Source organism: Pristiophorus japonicus, chromosome 8 (genome assembly GCF_044704955.1).
Source record: "Pristiophorus japonicus isolate sPriJap1 chromosome 8, sPriJap1.hap1, whole genome shotgun sequence".
Lineage (NCBI taxonomy): Eukaryota > Metazoa > Chordata > Chondrichthyes > Pristiophoridae > Pristiophorus > Pristiophorus japonicus.
This window is the reverse complement of record NC_091984.1, coordinates 169,452,171-169,469,522: the sequence shown is the minus strand read 5'-3', so window position 1 is coordinate 169,469,522 and position 17,352 is coordinate 169,452,171. Positions and strand designations below refer to the sequence as shown.

General features: G+C 48.5%; 1 protein-coding gene across 1 annotated transcript in view; it reads left to right on the top strand.

Annotated features, from left to right (window-relative positions):
- The window catches only part of cabin1 (calcineurin binding protein 1), a 539,464-nt gene extending 525,037 nt beyond the window's left edge, over positions 1–14,427 (top strand). Inside the window, 2 exon segments of the mRNA XM_070887525.1 lie at positions 5,010–5,227; positions 8,583–14,427. Coding sequence (XP_070743626.1) covers positions 5,010–5,227; positions 8,583–8,729 — 365 coding nt within the window. The 3' untranslated portion in view covers positions 8,730–14,427.
- Positions 14,428–17,352: the final 2,925 nt, after the last annotated feature.

Below are 17,352 nucleotides of genomic sequence, written 5' to 3'. Positions count from 1 at the left end.
TAAAAAGTACTTGGATGTGTACTTGAGGTTCTGTAACCTGCAGGTACGGACCCAGAGCTAGAAAGTGGGAATAGGCTGGAAAGCCTCTTGTTGGCAGGCACGGACACGATGGGACGAAATAGCCTCCTTCTGCACTGTAAATTTCTAAGATTCTATATACCCCCTAATTATAGAGTCCCCTATCACTACCACATCTCTATTCTGCTCTCTCTCCCCCCACCCCTTCTGCATTATGGCTGTCCTCCCTGCAGTCTGTCTCCATGTCCTCACAGGGAGCGAGTACATCGTACCTGTTGGACAGGACCAGTGTCTACGGAACCTCCTTCACAACCTCTCCTAAGTCCTCGTGACCCGACTCCCTGACATCACACCCTCCCTTTCCTGAATCTGGAGTGTGACTGTATTCTAGTTAAAACTGTCTGGAAATTCTCCCCCCTCCCCCCGCCCCCTTATGTGACGGAGTGTCTCGAACTCGCACTCCAGCTCAATGTCTCTGAGCTGGGGAGATATGAGATGGAGACATTTCCTGGAGGCCTGTTTGCTCTGGACCGTCTCGCTGTCCACAAACTCCCACATACTGCAGTCCAGACACACCACCTACTCCTAACCTTATTTTATTTATTAAATTAGTTAAAGTCTTTATTCAATGATTATTTATAGTTATATTAATTAGTTTAACTAGTTAAGCTACAAATTTAATACAATACTATATAGTTTCCCACACCTAGTTTAAACCACTGTCTTAGGTTAGAGAGAAAAAAAACTTGAATACTCACCAACCAATCACCTACCTGCTGTCCTATGAAGTCACTTGTTTTCTTGGGAAATTATCAAAGGTTCTACCGCCGCTGATACCGCCTCCAATTAGGTCCTTCCCCCTCTTCTCCAAATTCCCACTCTTTCCAAATTCCCAAATAAAACACACTGTTCAAGTGCACTCCAGCTCGGTTCTGCAGAAGTGTTTACTTTTATGGACGTCGTTATTTGCACTAGCAAAATGCTCATTGTCTCTGATAGGATCTCCATGATCACATGACCCGATTGCTGATTGGTCTGCTTGGAGGATACGACACACCCAGAAGTTTCTCTGGAATGTGTAACTCGAAGCAAGTTCTGAGTGATTTTGCAAAGTGTAATTCAAACCATTCTGATTTCAGACCCCAGACAGGCTAGCCCGCCCCCCCCAGCCCAAGTTCCTGACCCTCCCCTCCCCCCAGCCCAAGTTTCTGACCCCCGCCCACTCCTCCCAGCCCAAGTTCCTGACCCCGCCCCGCGCATAGATGGCAGCGCAGGTCACAAAAGCACAATAGTCTGCACATGCGCAGGTGCCGGGGGCGGAGTCCAGAGCGCGCAGGCACAGAAGGATGCTCAAAAACCTAGTGCAAATACTCACTGTGTACTTGCATACTAGAACAGCCTCACCCAAGTTACACCTGCTCACAGTAACTAGCACTTATTCAAGAACAACACACAGCTGACTGACCATTAACTGCCAATGACAGGCAGCTTCCGTTAACTACAATTTTTTAAGTTCTAGCTTTAAACCAAAATGTTAAACTAAATTTCACTATTTATAGCTTCTATCTACCGTTACTTACCCAAAATTCCCACTCTTTCCAAATTCCCAAATAAAAGACTCCATTTACTCCCGCTGTGTGTACACTGCTCTAATTGATCCCATGATCTTATTGAATGGCGGAGCAGGCTCGAGGGGCTGTATGGCCTACTCCTGCTCCTATTTCTTATGTTTTTAAACACACATGGGCTGCTGCTCCCTATAACACAGTCCCCACCACTTAAACTGTCCATGTTTAAAACGGCAGTTACTTACAGTGGTCAAAAAGCAGTAACGTCTGTTTCCAAGTTGCTGGTCACAGTGCCTTAAGTGCTGCATTTATTTGGGGGAGAAACTGCTGCACTTACTAGTTCACACCTCGCTGTTTTGACTGACAGCATTCTTGGTATCTTCTTGTGAATTGCATGGGTTTTCAGGGCCATGAACAACAGAATGCCTTGGGTTGTTGGCGTGGCCCCTGGATCAAAGTCATCTATCGTGGGCTAGCGAAACAATTCAGCCGTATCAATTGATCTTATCGAAACGTGTAAGAGTATGAGGGGGCTTGACAAGGTGGATGCAGAGAGGATGTTTCCACTGATGGGGGAGACTAGAACTAGAGGGCATGATCTTAGCCGCCATTTAAAACTGAGATGAGGAGGAATTTCTTCTCTGAGGGTTGTAAATCTGTGGAATTTGCTGCCTCAGAGAGCTGCAGAAGCTGGGACATTAAATAAATTTAAAACAGAGAGATAGACAGTTTCTTAACCGATAAAGGAATAAGGGGTTTTGGGGAGCGGGCAGGGAAGTGGACCTGAGTCCATGATCGGAACAGCCATGATCGTAGTAAATGGCGGAGCAGGCTCGAGGGGCCGTATTGGCCTACTCCTGCTCCTATTTCTTATGTTCTTCTGTTATACCCACTGTTGGCCAAGAACGGGGAAACACTCATCAAGGACACCGAGGCAGTCAGGGCCCGCTGGAAGGAAAGGAGCACTTCGAAGATCTCCTCAATCAAGACTCTGCCTTTGACTCGAGTGTTCCAGACTCCATCCCGCAGCATGCGACCCGCCACCACCTCAGTGAAACCCCAACACTGCACAAAGTCGAAAAAGCCATAAGACGGCTTAAAAACAACAAGGCTACAGGTGCGGATGGAATCCCTGCTGAGATACTGAAGTATGATGGAGAGGCACTGCTGGCATCTCTCTCATCTGGAGGGAGGAGAGCATGCTGGGGAATCTCAGAGATGCAGTAATCGTGACCATCTTTTAAAAAGTAGACAAGTCTGACTGTGGCAACTACAGAGGAATCTCCCTGCTATCAGCCACTGGGAACATCATCGCTAGAGTTCTCAACCGTCGTCTTCCCATGGCCAAGGAGCTCCTCCCAGAGTCACAGTGCGGATTTCGTTCCCTACTGGGCACAATGGACATGATCTTTGCAGCACGACAACTACAGGAAAAATTCAGGGAACAGCGCCAACCCTTATACATGGCTGGTGACCTTACAAAGGCCTTTGACACAGTCAACCTCGAGGGTCTATGGAGCATTCTCCTCCGTTTCGGATGCCCCCAAAAGTTCGTCGCCATCCTCCACCTGCTCCACGACGACATGCTGGCCGTGATCCTTACCAACGGATCCATCACAGACCCAATCCACGTCCAGACAGGGGTCAAACAGGGCTGCGTCATCGCTCCAACCCTCTTCTCAATCTTCCTCGCTGCCATGCTCCACCTCACAGTCAACAAGCTCCCCGCTGGAATGGAACTAAACTACAGAACCAGTGGGAACCTGTTCAGCCTGCGCCGTTTCCAGGCCAGGTCCAAGACTACCCCAACCTCTGTCGTCGAGCTACAGTACACGGACGACGCCTGCGTCTGTGCACACACAGAGGCTGAACTCCAGGACATACTCGACGTATTTACTAAGACGTACGAAAGCATGGGCCTTACGCTAAACATCCGTAAGACAAAGGTCCTTCACCAGCTTGTCCTCACCGCACAACACTGTCCCCCAGTCATCAAAATCCACGGCGCGGCCCTGGACACCGTGGACCACTTTCCATATCTCGGGAGCCTCCTATCAACAAGAGTAGGAATTGACGACAAGATCCAACACCGCCTCCAATGCAGCCTTCAGCCGCCTGATTAAAAAGTGTTTGAAGACCAAGCCCTCAAAACTGCCACCAAACTCATGGTCTACAGAGCTGCAGTAATACCTACCCTCCTGTATGGCTCAGAGAGACAGACCACGTACAGCAGACACCTCAAGTTGCTGGAGAAGTATCACCAACGATGTCTCCGCAAGATCCTACAAATCCCCTGGGAGAACAGGCGCACCAACATTAGCATCCACGACCAGGCCAACATCCCCAGCATTGAAGCACTGACCACACTCGATCAGCTCCGCTGGGCAGGCCACATAGTTCGTATGCCAGACACGAGACTCCCAAAGCAAGTGCTCTACTCGGAACTCCTTCACGGCAAACAAGCCAAACGTGGGCAGTGGAAATGCTACAAGGACACCCTCAAAGCCTCCCTGATAAAGTGTGACATCCATCCCCACTGACACTTGGGAGCCCCTGGCCAAAGTCCGCCCTCAGTGGAGGAAGTGCATCCGGGAGGGCGCTGAGCACCTCAAGTCTCAATGCCGAGAGCATGCAGAAATCAAGCGCAGGCAGCGGAAGGAGCATGTGGCAAACCAGTCCCATCCACCCCTTCCCTCAACGACTATCTGTCTCACCTGTGACAGAGTCTGTGGTTCTCGTATTGGACTGTTCAGTCACCAAAGAACTCACTTCAGGAGTGGAAGCAAGTCTTCCTCGATTTCGAGGGGCTGTCTATGATGATGATGGCTATACCAGCCATCGCGTGTAACCAACAAATTGCATTTGCACCAACGCGCCCACTATAAGCATGGACTCCTGTTCCTTATAATGTACTCATGGGCTGCTGTTCCCTATAATGCACACAGACTGCTATTCCCTGTAATGTACACAGACTGCTATGCCCTATAATATACACATTGCTATTCCCTATAATGTACAGACTGCTATTCCTTATAATGTACACCTGGTTGTTATCTCATTACAGAGTGGGGATTGAACTTTTCTGTGTAAGTAAAATTGGTCACGATGCAAGTGCACACACTGCTGGTATATAAAACGCAGCCCATGTTTGCCAAGAGATGTGCAAGATTTCAACAGGCAGGGGAGTGGAAGGTGAAAATCTATAAGAGATTTTTAAGGATGTAAAAGATACCTCTAAACGTTAAGGGATTTTCGGGGGAATTGTGATTTTTTTTTAAAGCCTGTATAATTTATGTAGATGAATAGAATAGAAAGCTCAGCAGTTTGGGGCAGGGATTTGAGCGTGATGCATTTTAACGCTGCTGTGCCATGTGCCTGATATAATCATGTGACTGGGCTCATTGCTACGTTCCTTCTCTCTAGCTTCCAGCTCGGTACACGACCCTGCCACCAGCTCAACCTCCCAGGCCTGCAAAGGGGACGGCAGTCGGATAAAATCTCGTGTCCCACCAAACATGCCAAAGCTTTTCATTCCATCGTCTGTGGCAAAGTTTCCACCAGAGATAACCGTCACACCGCCAACCCCAACCCTACTGTCACCGAAAGGTAGTGTGTCCGAGGAAACCAAGCAAAAATTAAAGGTAAGAAATCGCCCAGGGCCTATTTGTCTTTCCTTGTGTTTATTTATCCTGTGCGCGCCAGCACAGCCTTCGGCTGTCTGAGGAAAAGAGTATTTGAAGACCAGACCCTCAAATCTGCCAACAAGCTCATGGTCTACAGGCTGTAGTAATAGCCGCCCTCTTGTATGGCTCAGAGACGTGGACCAAGTACAGTAGACACCTCAAGTCGCTGGAGAAATACCACCAACGATGCCTCCGCAAGATCCTACAAATTCCCTGGGAGGACAACGCACCAACGTTAGTGTCCTCGACCAGGCCAACATCCCCATCATTGAAGCACTGACCACACTTGATCAGCTCCGGTGGGCAGGCCACATTGTCCGCATGCCAGACACAAAACTCCCAAAGCAAGCGCTCTACTCTGAACTCCTTCATGGCAAACAAGCCAAAGGTGGGCAGTGGAAATGTTACAAGGACACTCTCAAAGCCTCCCTGATAAAGTGCAACCTCCCCACCGACACCTGGGAGTCCCTGGCCAAAGACCAGTCTGCCCTAAGTGGAGGAAGTGCATCTGGGAGGGCGCTAAACACCTTGAGTCTCGGCGCCGAGAGCATGCAGAAACCAAGCGCAGACAGCGGAAGGAGCATGCGGCAAACCAATCCCACCCTCCCCTTCCCTCAATGACTATCTGTCCCACCTGTGACAGGGACTGTGGTTCTCGTATTGGACTGTACCGCCACCTAAGAACTCACTTTTAGAGTGGAAGCAAGTCTTTCTCGATTCCGAGGGACTGCCTATGGTGATGATGATTTTGCTTGCCCTTTATGAGCCGCGCCAGTGTGTGTGCTCAGGAGAATGCAGACTGTTCCTCATAACTCTCCAAGCTTGTGAGCAATGCTGGACCATGTGGGTAGCAATGTTCCCCTTTCAGCTGCGCGACCATGCGTTGCTCTGGAGCTCTCATGCAGCTGGCTCGCCAGGTTTTAAATGGGACAAATTTCCCATGCGGGAAATATCGAATGGGCCATGCAGCCCGTTAAAGGGGCGGCGCAGCCCAAAAATAAATTAGAGGGAACATTGGTGGGCAGAGTTTAACATATGGTGTCCACTGTATGGCAAGGTCTAATAGAGATGTTCAAAATTAGCGGGGTCTTTGATAAAGTAAATCAGGAGAAAACTATTTCCACTGGTCATTGACTAGGTAACTAGAGGGCGTTAATGTAAGATCATCACCGGACGAACTGGGGGACAGGAAGAATGAAGTGGAGGGGTGAAGGGTCAAATGGCGGCCTCCTGCATGTAAACATCCACCAGATATCCATGTGTCAGTCTTCAACACTGACTAATCTCACCAGTAGGTTTCAACAGTATACAAGGAGTAGATGGTGCAGGCTGAGAGAGGAAGGTCAAGGAACATCTCCACCAGATAGGAAAGAGCTTCCCAGGATCGGATCGTTTGCTTCTAAGGACCCATTTTATAGAGCACCAGCAGCAGAGGTCTGCAGTCCTTTATCAGAGTCACATGGACTCCTGAAAGATGGTAAAAACATTTCAAAAGACAAAGAACACTGAGTGGTGCAGTGGGTTAGACACTGGCTCTTCACATCTGGGGTCAAATCCCACCGAGACTGAAGGGCTGAATGTCTCCTCTCCCCTGCCCGCTGGCTCCGTATCTCTCAACTTGGCCATTCAAAACCGCACAACGCTCATTTTACTGAAGGGAAGCACCAGAAGTATTCGCAGATTGTCATTTACTGCTATTTACATGCTTTACCTATCACCCCTGTGCTCGCTGACCTACATTGGCTCAATTTCAAAATTCTCATCCTTGTTTTCAAATCCCTCCATGGCCTCGCCCCTCCCTATGTCTGTAATCTCCTCCAGCCCCACAGCCCCCGAGATATCTGCACTCCTCTAATTCTGCCCTCCTGAGCATCCCTGATCATAATCCCTGATCCAAATACTGTACAACAAAGTGTTAATCTTGCGATTCAAAAATATGAATAAAACCGATTCAGTTCAACAGATTTAATTTTGCCTATAACTCCGCTTGAACGATTATAATCAGAGATGCTCAAGAGGGCAGAATTGGAGGAGCGCAGACATCTCGGGGGGGGTGGGGGTGGGGGTTGTGGGGACTAAGTTGCCAATTTCACGCAAAGGGTACCAACCATGGGAAAATGTCACAAGCATTATGCGCGCTCTGCTGAGGTATATTTGTGGAGCAGTGTAGAGGGAGCTTTTATCTCTGCTTAACCAATGCTGTACCTGCCCTGGGAATGTTTGATTGGACAGTGTAGAGGGAGCTTTACTCTGTATCTAACCCATGTACTCTACAGTTCTGGTTATATGCCCCAGCATTTCATTAGTGTGTTTAGTTGCTTTGTCACAGTGTCTGGACATATCACTGCACATTTATCCTGTCCCCGAATGAAAGTGGGATGAGCAGAATCCCGCCCTGCTCCCTGTGCTGCCTCCCCACTCCCGAGGTTAATGGCCCCATCACCTTCAGGGACAGACAGATGTGACTTTGGTATACCGTTGTGTGAAAGATGGTATTTACACCAAAGGCAACGTCTGTAATACTACAGTGGAGTGTTGGTATGAGTGAGGAGCAAAGAGTGGGTCACCCAGTACCTCTAGGTATTTGCTGTTCACTTAATCAGTATTTTAGATCTCCTTGGTTTAGGTGTGGGGTCCTTTTAGTTGATGTTTGGCTCCGTGCTTGCACACAAATCTCATCATCATAGGCGGTCCCTTGAACGAGGATGACTTGCTTCCACAAGAGTTCACAGGTGTTTCGATGAAGGACCCGATATTCCAGTCCTGAATTCCAATTGAGGGGGTGGAAGATGCCTGTGTGTGGATTTTTTAACGTGTGGTGACCGTTGCACACCAGCCACCACACGGGCTTGACAGAGCGAGGCCTTTATCCAGTGACAAGGGTTGAACCAGGATGACTGAAGACCAGCTCTGCTGCACGGGTCTAGTGCGCACACATATCGCAGTGTGGGCTGGTCCTGGGCCCCGTACCCTCATCTCCGACATGATCTCTTGCCGCTTCTCCGCCATAAACATTCACCGCATCTCGCCGCTTATCCGCCCCGACCTTCCCACTCCTCTACCTGGGCCCTGCCGATGTTCCTGCCCACACAAGCCTACCCTACCATCAGTTATCATGGTCAGGCCCATCTGTGTGTGGGTATGAACCCTTGCCATTGTCTTCATTCTCTCTCTGAAAGCACCATCATCAATGTCTGTACAAAGATGGTCCCTCCATCCCATACAGGTGGTCTTTGAGATTGGTTTTGCAATCTTTTACCGTTCACTGTAGAAATGCTCTGGCCTAAAAGCTGCTGTCCCCATTCCCTTTCAGACTGCCATCCTGTCTGCACAGTCTGCTGCCAACGTAAAGAAAGAGGCGCTGTGTCAGCCGGCACTGGAAATCCTGGAGACGTCGAGCCAAGAGTCATCACTGGAAAGTGAGAGCGATGATGATGAAGATGACTACATGGACATATGACCCAGCGTGGACTCCCAAGCTGCAACAGTAGGCAGCCAACTCCTGAGGGCCCACAAATAGCGTTGTAACAAAGATTGGGGGTAACGTTTTCTCCAAGGAGATGGGTACTTTATATGGAGCAGACTGGAACTGGTACTGGATGCAGCATTCTCTTACCAGCATTGGCCTTTGTAAATATTAGATGCATCATGGCAGCCTCACCGGGCTCCTGGCTCCATTCTCTTCTGGCTTCGAGAGAGTCGCTGAACCTTTTAGAGCACACAAGTTGTTGATTTATTTTCGGGAGCAGATTTAATTATTGACGTGTCCCTCCCTGAGTAGCCAGCTGTCTCAGTGCAATTGTTGGGTGGGGAAAGTTTGGGCAGGAAAGTCCCATCGCAAACAGCGTGGAGACTCCAAGGAAAAGAGATGTTTGAGCAGAGATTAAAAGAAAATGATTGGGAATGCTGGAAACGTGAACTCAAAACCGCGAATGCTGGAAATGCTCAGCTTCTGAAAAGAGATTTTGTGGAGAGAGCCTTTGTTCGAACACCACGGACACTGAGGGACCTGCTGGCTGTTCCAGCTTTTGCTGGTTTTAATTCCTGCTTACATTCAGTTTGTTTTTTTCCTAAATATTTTTCCCAGCTCTCCTCGGATGCTGTCCTGAGTTATGATGCTGTGAACAACACGGTGCAGACTGGATTGGGACTTTTTTACCTTCGTTGTAGATTAAAGGGTTCTGCTAAGGCTCATGCTCTAGATGACTTGTTTTAATCAAACCTTACATTTAACCTCCTCTGCAGAGTGGCTGAAGTCAGGTATTATGTGAACCTAATTGGGACTAAACCGTTCCCATCATGTTCATACGGAATCTCTTTCTGTCTTAATTATTTTCCAGTCATTAATGTTAATTGATCAATGTTTGTTTCCATTGCTTGCTGTTGGCTGTGAAGTTTTAGTTGCTTAGGGTTGCTCACTGTACATCTCGGAGCTCAGTGAAGCCAAGCCTGCTGCCAATTCCTGGTGACACTGGCTCCAACCAGATCAATAACTAGAATAGCCAGCAGGATTCTGGAGCATGTTAAAGAGGGAGACACTCGAGATTCATGGGGTAATTGTCCGCTTCATACCAAGAGCAGAAACCTCCTCTGCTGAATTTTCTCACCATTTAATTGTCAGAAAATCCTGCACAACACATGCCCGGGATTCTGATGTGTTCTTCTGTTGGGTGGCAGGGCAGGCTCCTCACCTGAAGGGCAAAGTTCAAACATTAGCTCCATGACCTGGTGATTTCCTGAAAGCAGCATTATGAACTCCTGATCGGCCCACACTCCAGTACGAGCCCTGGAAGGTCGATGAAATGTCGTCTCAAAATTACACTACCTGCAGCCCATCACTCAACCTGTTGATCAACCTCTGGACACTAACAGCACAGCAAATGTCTCAGCCAATATGGACTTGTGTTATCCAGGGCTGGTGGTACACTCAGTCATGTTGTGTTAAACAGGAAAGTGTTACTTGCAGAGGATTGATGCGTGTGGGAGTGACGGTGACTGTGTGCGTCCCCAGGGAGCTGCCCACCTTCATTCCAGTCAAACCTCGACACTTGGAGCCTAATCCTATTGAATCGGGGCTGTCGCTTCGGCCTTGTCCTGCGCCCTTCAGCTCGAATATAATTTGCGGCATAACTTGCTGGGAGAGCGAGCTGATAACGGTGCAGGAGGACACCGGGGTATCTGGCACCTCAGTGACTGACGGGACCGACAGTCTATCTCCTGAACCAATGAGACATGAGGATTGAGAAAGAAACAGAGGAATGCCTGAGCAGGAAATTGGCTAAATTAGAGTCAAATCAGATACAGAAAGAGAAATAAAGAGAGGGAAAGAAAGATTGGATTGAGAGAGAGAGGCAGAAAGGAAAAGTAAGAAAAAAAAACATAAAATTAGAACTTTTTAAATCTGAGAAGAATTTATTACATTCAGCATTGAGACTCAACGGTTTCAGTTGTTCCCTTTCTGGGCCAAAGACGTTCTTTGGCATTGCACTAACATTTCTCACCCTGTTAAAAGGGCACTTACTCTATTCATTACCAGCCCTAACTTTCTGCAGTGAGTTTAATGAGCAATTAATGTGCAAATTCAGCAAGTTCTTTAAAATAATGTGGAAGCTGAGGGCGAGAGGCCGTTTGTGCAAGGGAAACGACGGATTGATGTAAATCAAGCAGCATGTTCTGGAGATTTGCAACTCATGGCCTATCTCTTCATCCCCTGAGTTTGCTGGTTGGCTTGTGCATTAATAACGGGGTGCGTCGTTAAGACCGTTATTTTCCCAGCAAGATTTGGACGGTTGTCTGTTCTACAGCTCTATTTCCAAAATCATTGCGGCAGGAACTGGTTCTGTCCAATGGATAAAGTTATTTTGAATATATGAGTCTGTTCAAATTACATTTTGAGACTCATTGTACGAGCCACGGTGGCACAACAGAGAGTTTTTCCCCTGAAATGCTTGGTGTGTTATCAGGCAGAGTGACAGCGTGCGGCTCCACAACACAATCCCACAGATTTACCAGTGACCCTCTGACAATCAGCATCCAATTAAAGCATACGGTGCAATGAGAGCTAGAACTGAAGTCGTCTATTATTAATAGACCAGAATCTGAGCTTTCTTTAAAGAGTCAGAATAATTCTGACAAACGTGTGCCATCCCATAGTTGCTTGTTTCACAGTTTATGATAATTAAACCGATTTTGAAATTAACCATTTCATTTTCAAATCCTGCCTTTGCCACATGTGGACAGCACTGATGTATTGCGGCTCTGTGCCCGTAGTCACCATCCTCTTCCCCCACCCAGCTTTCTCCTTGCTATTAAAGGGCAGGGGTGGCATTGCCAACCAGCAGAATCCAGGCACTTTGCCAGTGCAGTGAGGGAGTCACACTGGGCCTCTCTCCTGCCCTTCTCGTGGGCAATTACACAGCATCTTTGGGAGGGGTGATGATGGGGTGTTCCCCTGACTGGGGTTTGTTGCAGGGCATAACAACAGCGTGCATTTACATAGCGCCTTTAATGTAGTGAAACTTCCCAAGACACCGCATAGCGGTATAAAGCAAAATTTGATATTGAACCACAGGAAATATAAGGCAGGCCACCAAAAGCTTGGTCAAAGAGGTAGGGTCTCAGGAGTGACTTAAAGGAGGAATCAGAGGTAGAGGGGTTTTGGGAGGGAATTCCAGAGCTCTGGGCCCAGGCAGCTGAAGGCACGGCCGCCAATGGTAGAGCGATGAAAATGGGGGATCATTCCTGCAAGAGGCCAGAATTAGAGCAGCGCAGATATCTCCGAGGTGATAGGGAAAAATGGAAAAAACTTGAAACAATAGGTACATCAGGTATTCAAGATTAATAGCAGGATGACCGGGCAATAGGTTGCTGTTTGCAAAGGTACCTGTTGGAGATAAAGGCTCCTGTGACCACAATCCCCAGAACTTTGGAGACAGGCTGAACTTCCTTCAAACAACTGAAAGAAACCTCTGTCTATAAAGTGCCATTGAAAAGTCACCTTAAACAATGGGCTTTACTGGGGACAGACAGAGCAAACAGCTGAGCACAGTTTACCATTTACAGCTTCAGTTAGATAAGCCATGTCCTCTACACTCAGCAAGGGGTTGCTTGTCTTTCTCTCATTATTCACTGCAGAGAGTCAGCAAGTGTTCAGGGGTCGGACCTTGTGTAGAAAGTGGGCCCGGACCACCTCACAGTTAGCAAGCAGCAGCCCATCAGAAGCCCATGTATTGTCTGCTCTGAAGGACGATTGGGTCTATGTGGGGTGGGGCTGGATCTCTGGTTGATGTGTGCAGCTTTTCCTCCAGCAGTACCTCATTATGGCCAGTTTCTCTCGTCGCTCCATGTTATACTGTGAGCTGATTTCAGGAACAGCGTAAAAAGGCACACCCGCCATCCCAGCATCCACCAATGGGGACCCGCCAACCCAGTGTCCACCAATGTGGACCCGCCAACCCAGTGTCCACCAATGTGGACCCACCATCCCAGTGTCCACCAATGGGGACCCACCATCCCAGTGTCCACCAATGGGGACCCACCATCCCAGCGTCCACCAATAGGGGCCCACTATCCCAGCATCCACCAATGGGGACCCACCATCCCAGCGTCCACCAATGGGGACCCAGCATCCACCAATAGGGACCCACCATCCCAGCGTCCACCAATGGGGACCCACCTTGCCTATTGTGCCTGTTGGTGCAGTTCACACAGACACACACTCGGGGGCCCTCGAGTGACACTGCTGGCCCTCTCTTCACTTTTCTCAATGATGCTCGGGGTGGTCACAAACCCAGACCCACTGCTCGTTCCCAGTGCGATGGATTCTTCTCGGTTTACCACTGCAAACCGGCACTAAATTGCCCGCTTTCTGGTGAATGAGCTGTTGCTGGCCTCTTGTATTCCTGTCAGACGGAAGATGGCCGAGCGCTCTCCGTTTAAAGTGAAGATTGAATCCTCCTGATTGCAGTCTGGTGACGGATGGGCTGGTCACATCACAGGAACCTGCCATCTCACCAGTACTTGCCTGATCAGTTGCCGTTAATTGTAGTTGGGGTTTGTTTTGTAAATACTGACATAGTTTATCTTTTCCCCACCGCTTGGGGTTTCCTGTGCTGTGAAGTTGGGTGCTATGTCGATCCATGTTGGAGGCAGGTTGGTGTTTGTAGTACCGACCTCTGGAGCAGGTGGTCACTGATACAAAAGGCAGGGCTGCCCCCTCTCTCACCTCATCAATCTGACTCGAGTGGCTTTTGTCAGTTTTCTCACCAGTAACAACAATAAGTGAATGGACAGGAGTTGTTCCATCTCCGTCGGAATGAAGAGGAGAAATTTAGTTCGCAAAAGATCCTATGGCATTTTTTGAAGAAGAGTAGGGGAGTTCTTCTGCTGTCCTGGCCACCATTGATCCCTCAACCAACAGATTATCATGTATCTCATTCCATTTGTGGGAGCTTGCTGTGCGCAATGTGGCTGCTGCAGTTCCCTACATTACAATAGTGACTACACTGAAATACTTCATTGGCTGTAAAACACTTTGGGACGTCCTGAGTTCACGAAAGATGCTATATAAATGCAAGTTCTTTCCCTGAGTGGCACGAGATGGTGTGCAAACGCATGCTTTTTTACGTGAGCGAGGGGAGGAGGGGCCACCACGGGAGTACTTACCTTTTTGATAATTTGTGAGATTATCTGATTTTTTTTGAGACAGTTGCCACAAGGCCCCAGAGAGGTGTAATTTGTATTTGAATATCTTGGAGAAATGTAAAATACACGATAGTGATTGCAAGCTGCTGGTTCCAGTTAGTATCGAATGTCTTTTTATATTGTACTTTTTCTAAGGGCTTCTGCATCCCAGTGACTACTTGTACATTTTTACAGGAAGTGTACTTAAACCATGTTTCCGCTTAGCATCAAAGAACCGGTTGAAGTGTTGGGCCTTGACTATTGAATGTTGTGTCACAGGAATGAGCTCTGCTTTTTTATATGCAATGTTTTAACTGTAAAGCTATTCTATTTCAACTCTTATGTATAAAAAGAACATTTTTTGAAAACCAGAAAACCTGTTACAATGTTCGCATGTGAACGGCTACCAGCGACGGCAGCTACCAATAAACCAAAGCCCCTCCACTGCACTGGCTGTTGGAAGGGGCCTTCTGACAGCTTGGGTCTTTCTTTGCTTCACATTAACCATCATGCACATCAGCCGAATGAACCATTCTTTACACCAGCTATGGGTGAGAATGTCAGCTTACTGACTCCGTTTCACCCTTAAAGCCAGCAGAGAGGAGGAAACTCAACCCATGGCGATGTGGGCTGCAGTCAGACCCACTCCCAAAGGCATCCTTCCACTTCTAATAATTCTTCTCTGCCCTGGAGCCTACCTGCCCCATTCCCCTTCCCCAGTCCACTGATGCCAGCCTGCTAGCTAAACACCTCCCCCGCGCCCCCAACACACGTCCACAAACGCACAGGTCAGAGCTGGTCTCCAAGGCATGGTCTCTGAATGATTGCATTTGTTTCCATCTTTTGATACCTACCTCGGTTACAGTGGGTCATTGAAACTTTCCCTGCGTGATCCTGATGCTTATCACAATTGGACATTTAATTTATTTCCATTATTGGCTCCCCAAATTACAGGAGGCCCCTGAACTTCTAAATAAATGTGGTGCCCTCTCCACTGAATCACTTCTTACTTGTGTTGGTGGGCTCTTGACTATCTCACCAAACATTGCACTGTCAGAATAGACCAATTATCTCAACAAGGCCATTATCTTCAGCCCATCACAATCCTATCGCCCTCTCCCAACCAATCTCCAGCTGAATCAAACTGCTCACAGCCCTGAGCAAAGCCTAGCATCCGACCGCACTTCCTCTGCATCAGAAGGACCACCTGCAGCATCCCCTATATCGCCCGTCTCTCCCCGGACCTCAGCCCATCTGCCGTTGAAGCTCTCTTCTAAGACTTTGACACCTCCAGACTCATCACTCCAATTCTCTCCTGGCCGGCCTCCCATTCTCTTTTACCCCCCCCCCCCCCCATAAACCTCAGCTCATCCAAAACTCTGTTGCCCATGTTCTAGCCCACATCAAGTCCTGCTCATCTCTCCTGTGCTCACTCACCTACAATCCAGTAACACCTCAATTATAAAATTCTCATCCTCGTGTTCAAATCCCTCCGTGGCTTCACCCCTCCCTATCTCTGTAACCTTCAGTCTTGTAAGCCCGCCCCCCTCCACTTTGTCACATCATTGATTGCCGTGCCTTCAACCACCCAGGCCCACATTCTGGAATTCCCTCCCTAAATCTCTCCACCTAGCTTTCATCCTCTGTTCTTCCTTAAAACCCACTTCGAGCAAACTTTTGGTCAGCCCTCCTAATATCTGCTCCTCACACCTCTGACGTGGCTTGGGACATCGTTCTCCATTAATGGCAGTGTCTAAATACAAGTTGTTTGCATGCATAAGTGATCAGTGTGACCGTAAAATGGCATGGACAGAGGAGGGAGCACGATGCAAGCGGATACTGTCTGCAACGTAAAGAAGGATCTGGATCGATACAGAGAGGTGAGTGGAATTCAAAAGTATGTGAGACAGAGTAGTGTCTGGGATTGTCCAAAGCTTGGAGCTGGACTGTCGTGAGCCGTTCCAACGTATTTCTACAATGGCTGTATCACTGGCACTGGAAGATGCAATGGCTCGCTCCAGCTCTTTTTATAGTCCCGACCTGCAAAGATGTTCTCTCGCAGGTTGGGGTAGCCCACGATGTCCCAGGGCCCGGTGCTCCAGCTCACGAACATGCGTCTTCCACCCCCTCAATTGGAGTTCAGGACTGGAATATTGGATTCTTCATTGAAACATCTGTGAACTCGTGTGGAAGCAAGTCATCCTCTCTCGAAGGGCCGCCTATGATGATGCTGATCACTGGCAGGAGCCTGTGGCCTGTGATATACTGTGTTGACCTTAATCCTCCCAGCAGCTGAGACAGGTTGCTTGATATTGCTGGGCCCCTGCTGGGTTTATCATTGACAAGGCCCCGCCGGTTTGCGTGGTTTTTAAAGCTTGGTTTCAGCCAATGAAAATCCAGTGTGTCCTTTTTAAAACTTGCTTCCAGTGAGAGTGAGGAGGGAGAAGGTGGAGAAAGATGAGATAGAGGAAATGTAAAAATTAACAGTTTAAAAAAAAAAGATAAGCAGAGAAAGGAGAGAGTCTGGGAAAGAGGAGAGAATTGAGACTAAGTTAGTAAACTCACTTCCCGGTGTCTCACTGAACCAGGCGGTCCTGAAGTTCACAGGTCCATCCTGCTCTATGCTGTGCCAACTGGTTTTAGCAGAGTGACTGCAGGATTGGTGAAATGGATCGCAGGGCACAAAGCTGAGAAGAGGCAACATGTTCTAAAGCCTTATAGAGGAAAGGAAGGGTGGAGATGGGGTCTTTGGGGAGAGGGGTGGAGAATGGGCTTTCTGAGGAGACAGGTGGCAGTGGCCATTTTGAAAGGGAGGGATGACAGTGGAGCAAGAGCTGTTTACAATGGGGGTTAGTATGGGACCAAGAAGGAAAGTCGAGTGGCCAGGACAGCGTGCAGTGAGGGGGGGAACAAGAGAACAGGAGGTGGGTCTCATGGACGATCTGAGCGTGGAGAGGCCACGGAGATGGGAAAGTGACTGCAGAATGACGGGGAATGGAGGATTGTGTGGGGGGGGGGGGAGATTGGGGGACAGGTAAGAGCAGCAGAGACAACCTGCACCAACGGTCTCTTAGAGATGATGAAATACATGAACTCATATTTGGTAAGGTGGGGGTTGGGGGAGAGGAGTTTGAGGGAGCAGTTCAGCATGGATATAAATAGATAAAAGATGAGGTGCTAAAATGGTTTCCAGTACTCTGAGTAGAAAGGTCACCCCATCTGGATCGGAGGCATCCCAGGTTACTGAGGGCAGTAAGGATGGAAAGTGCAGAGACTCTGGCACAATCTTCCCATCCTCCTTCGACGTGGGGTTGTGCCAGAGGACTGGTGGATTGCAAATGGTACACCCCTAGGAGGAGAGGGGTAAACCCAACAACTACAGGCCAGTCAGTCTAACTTTT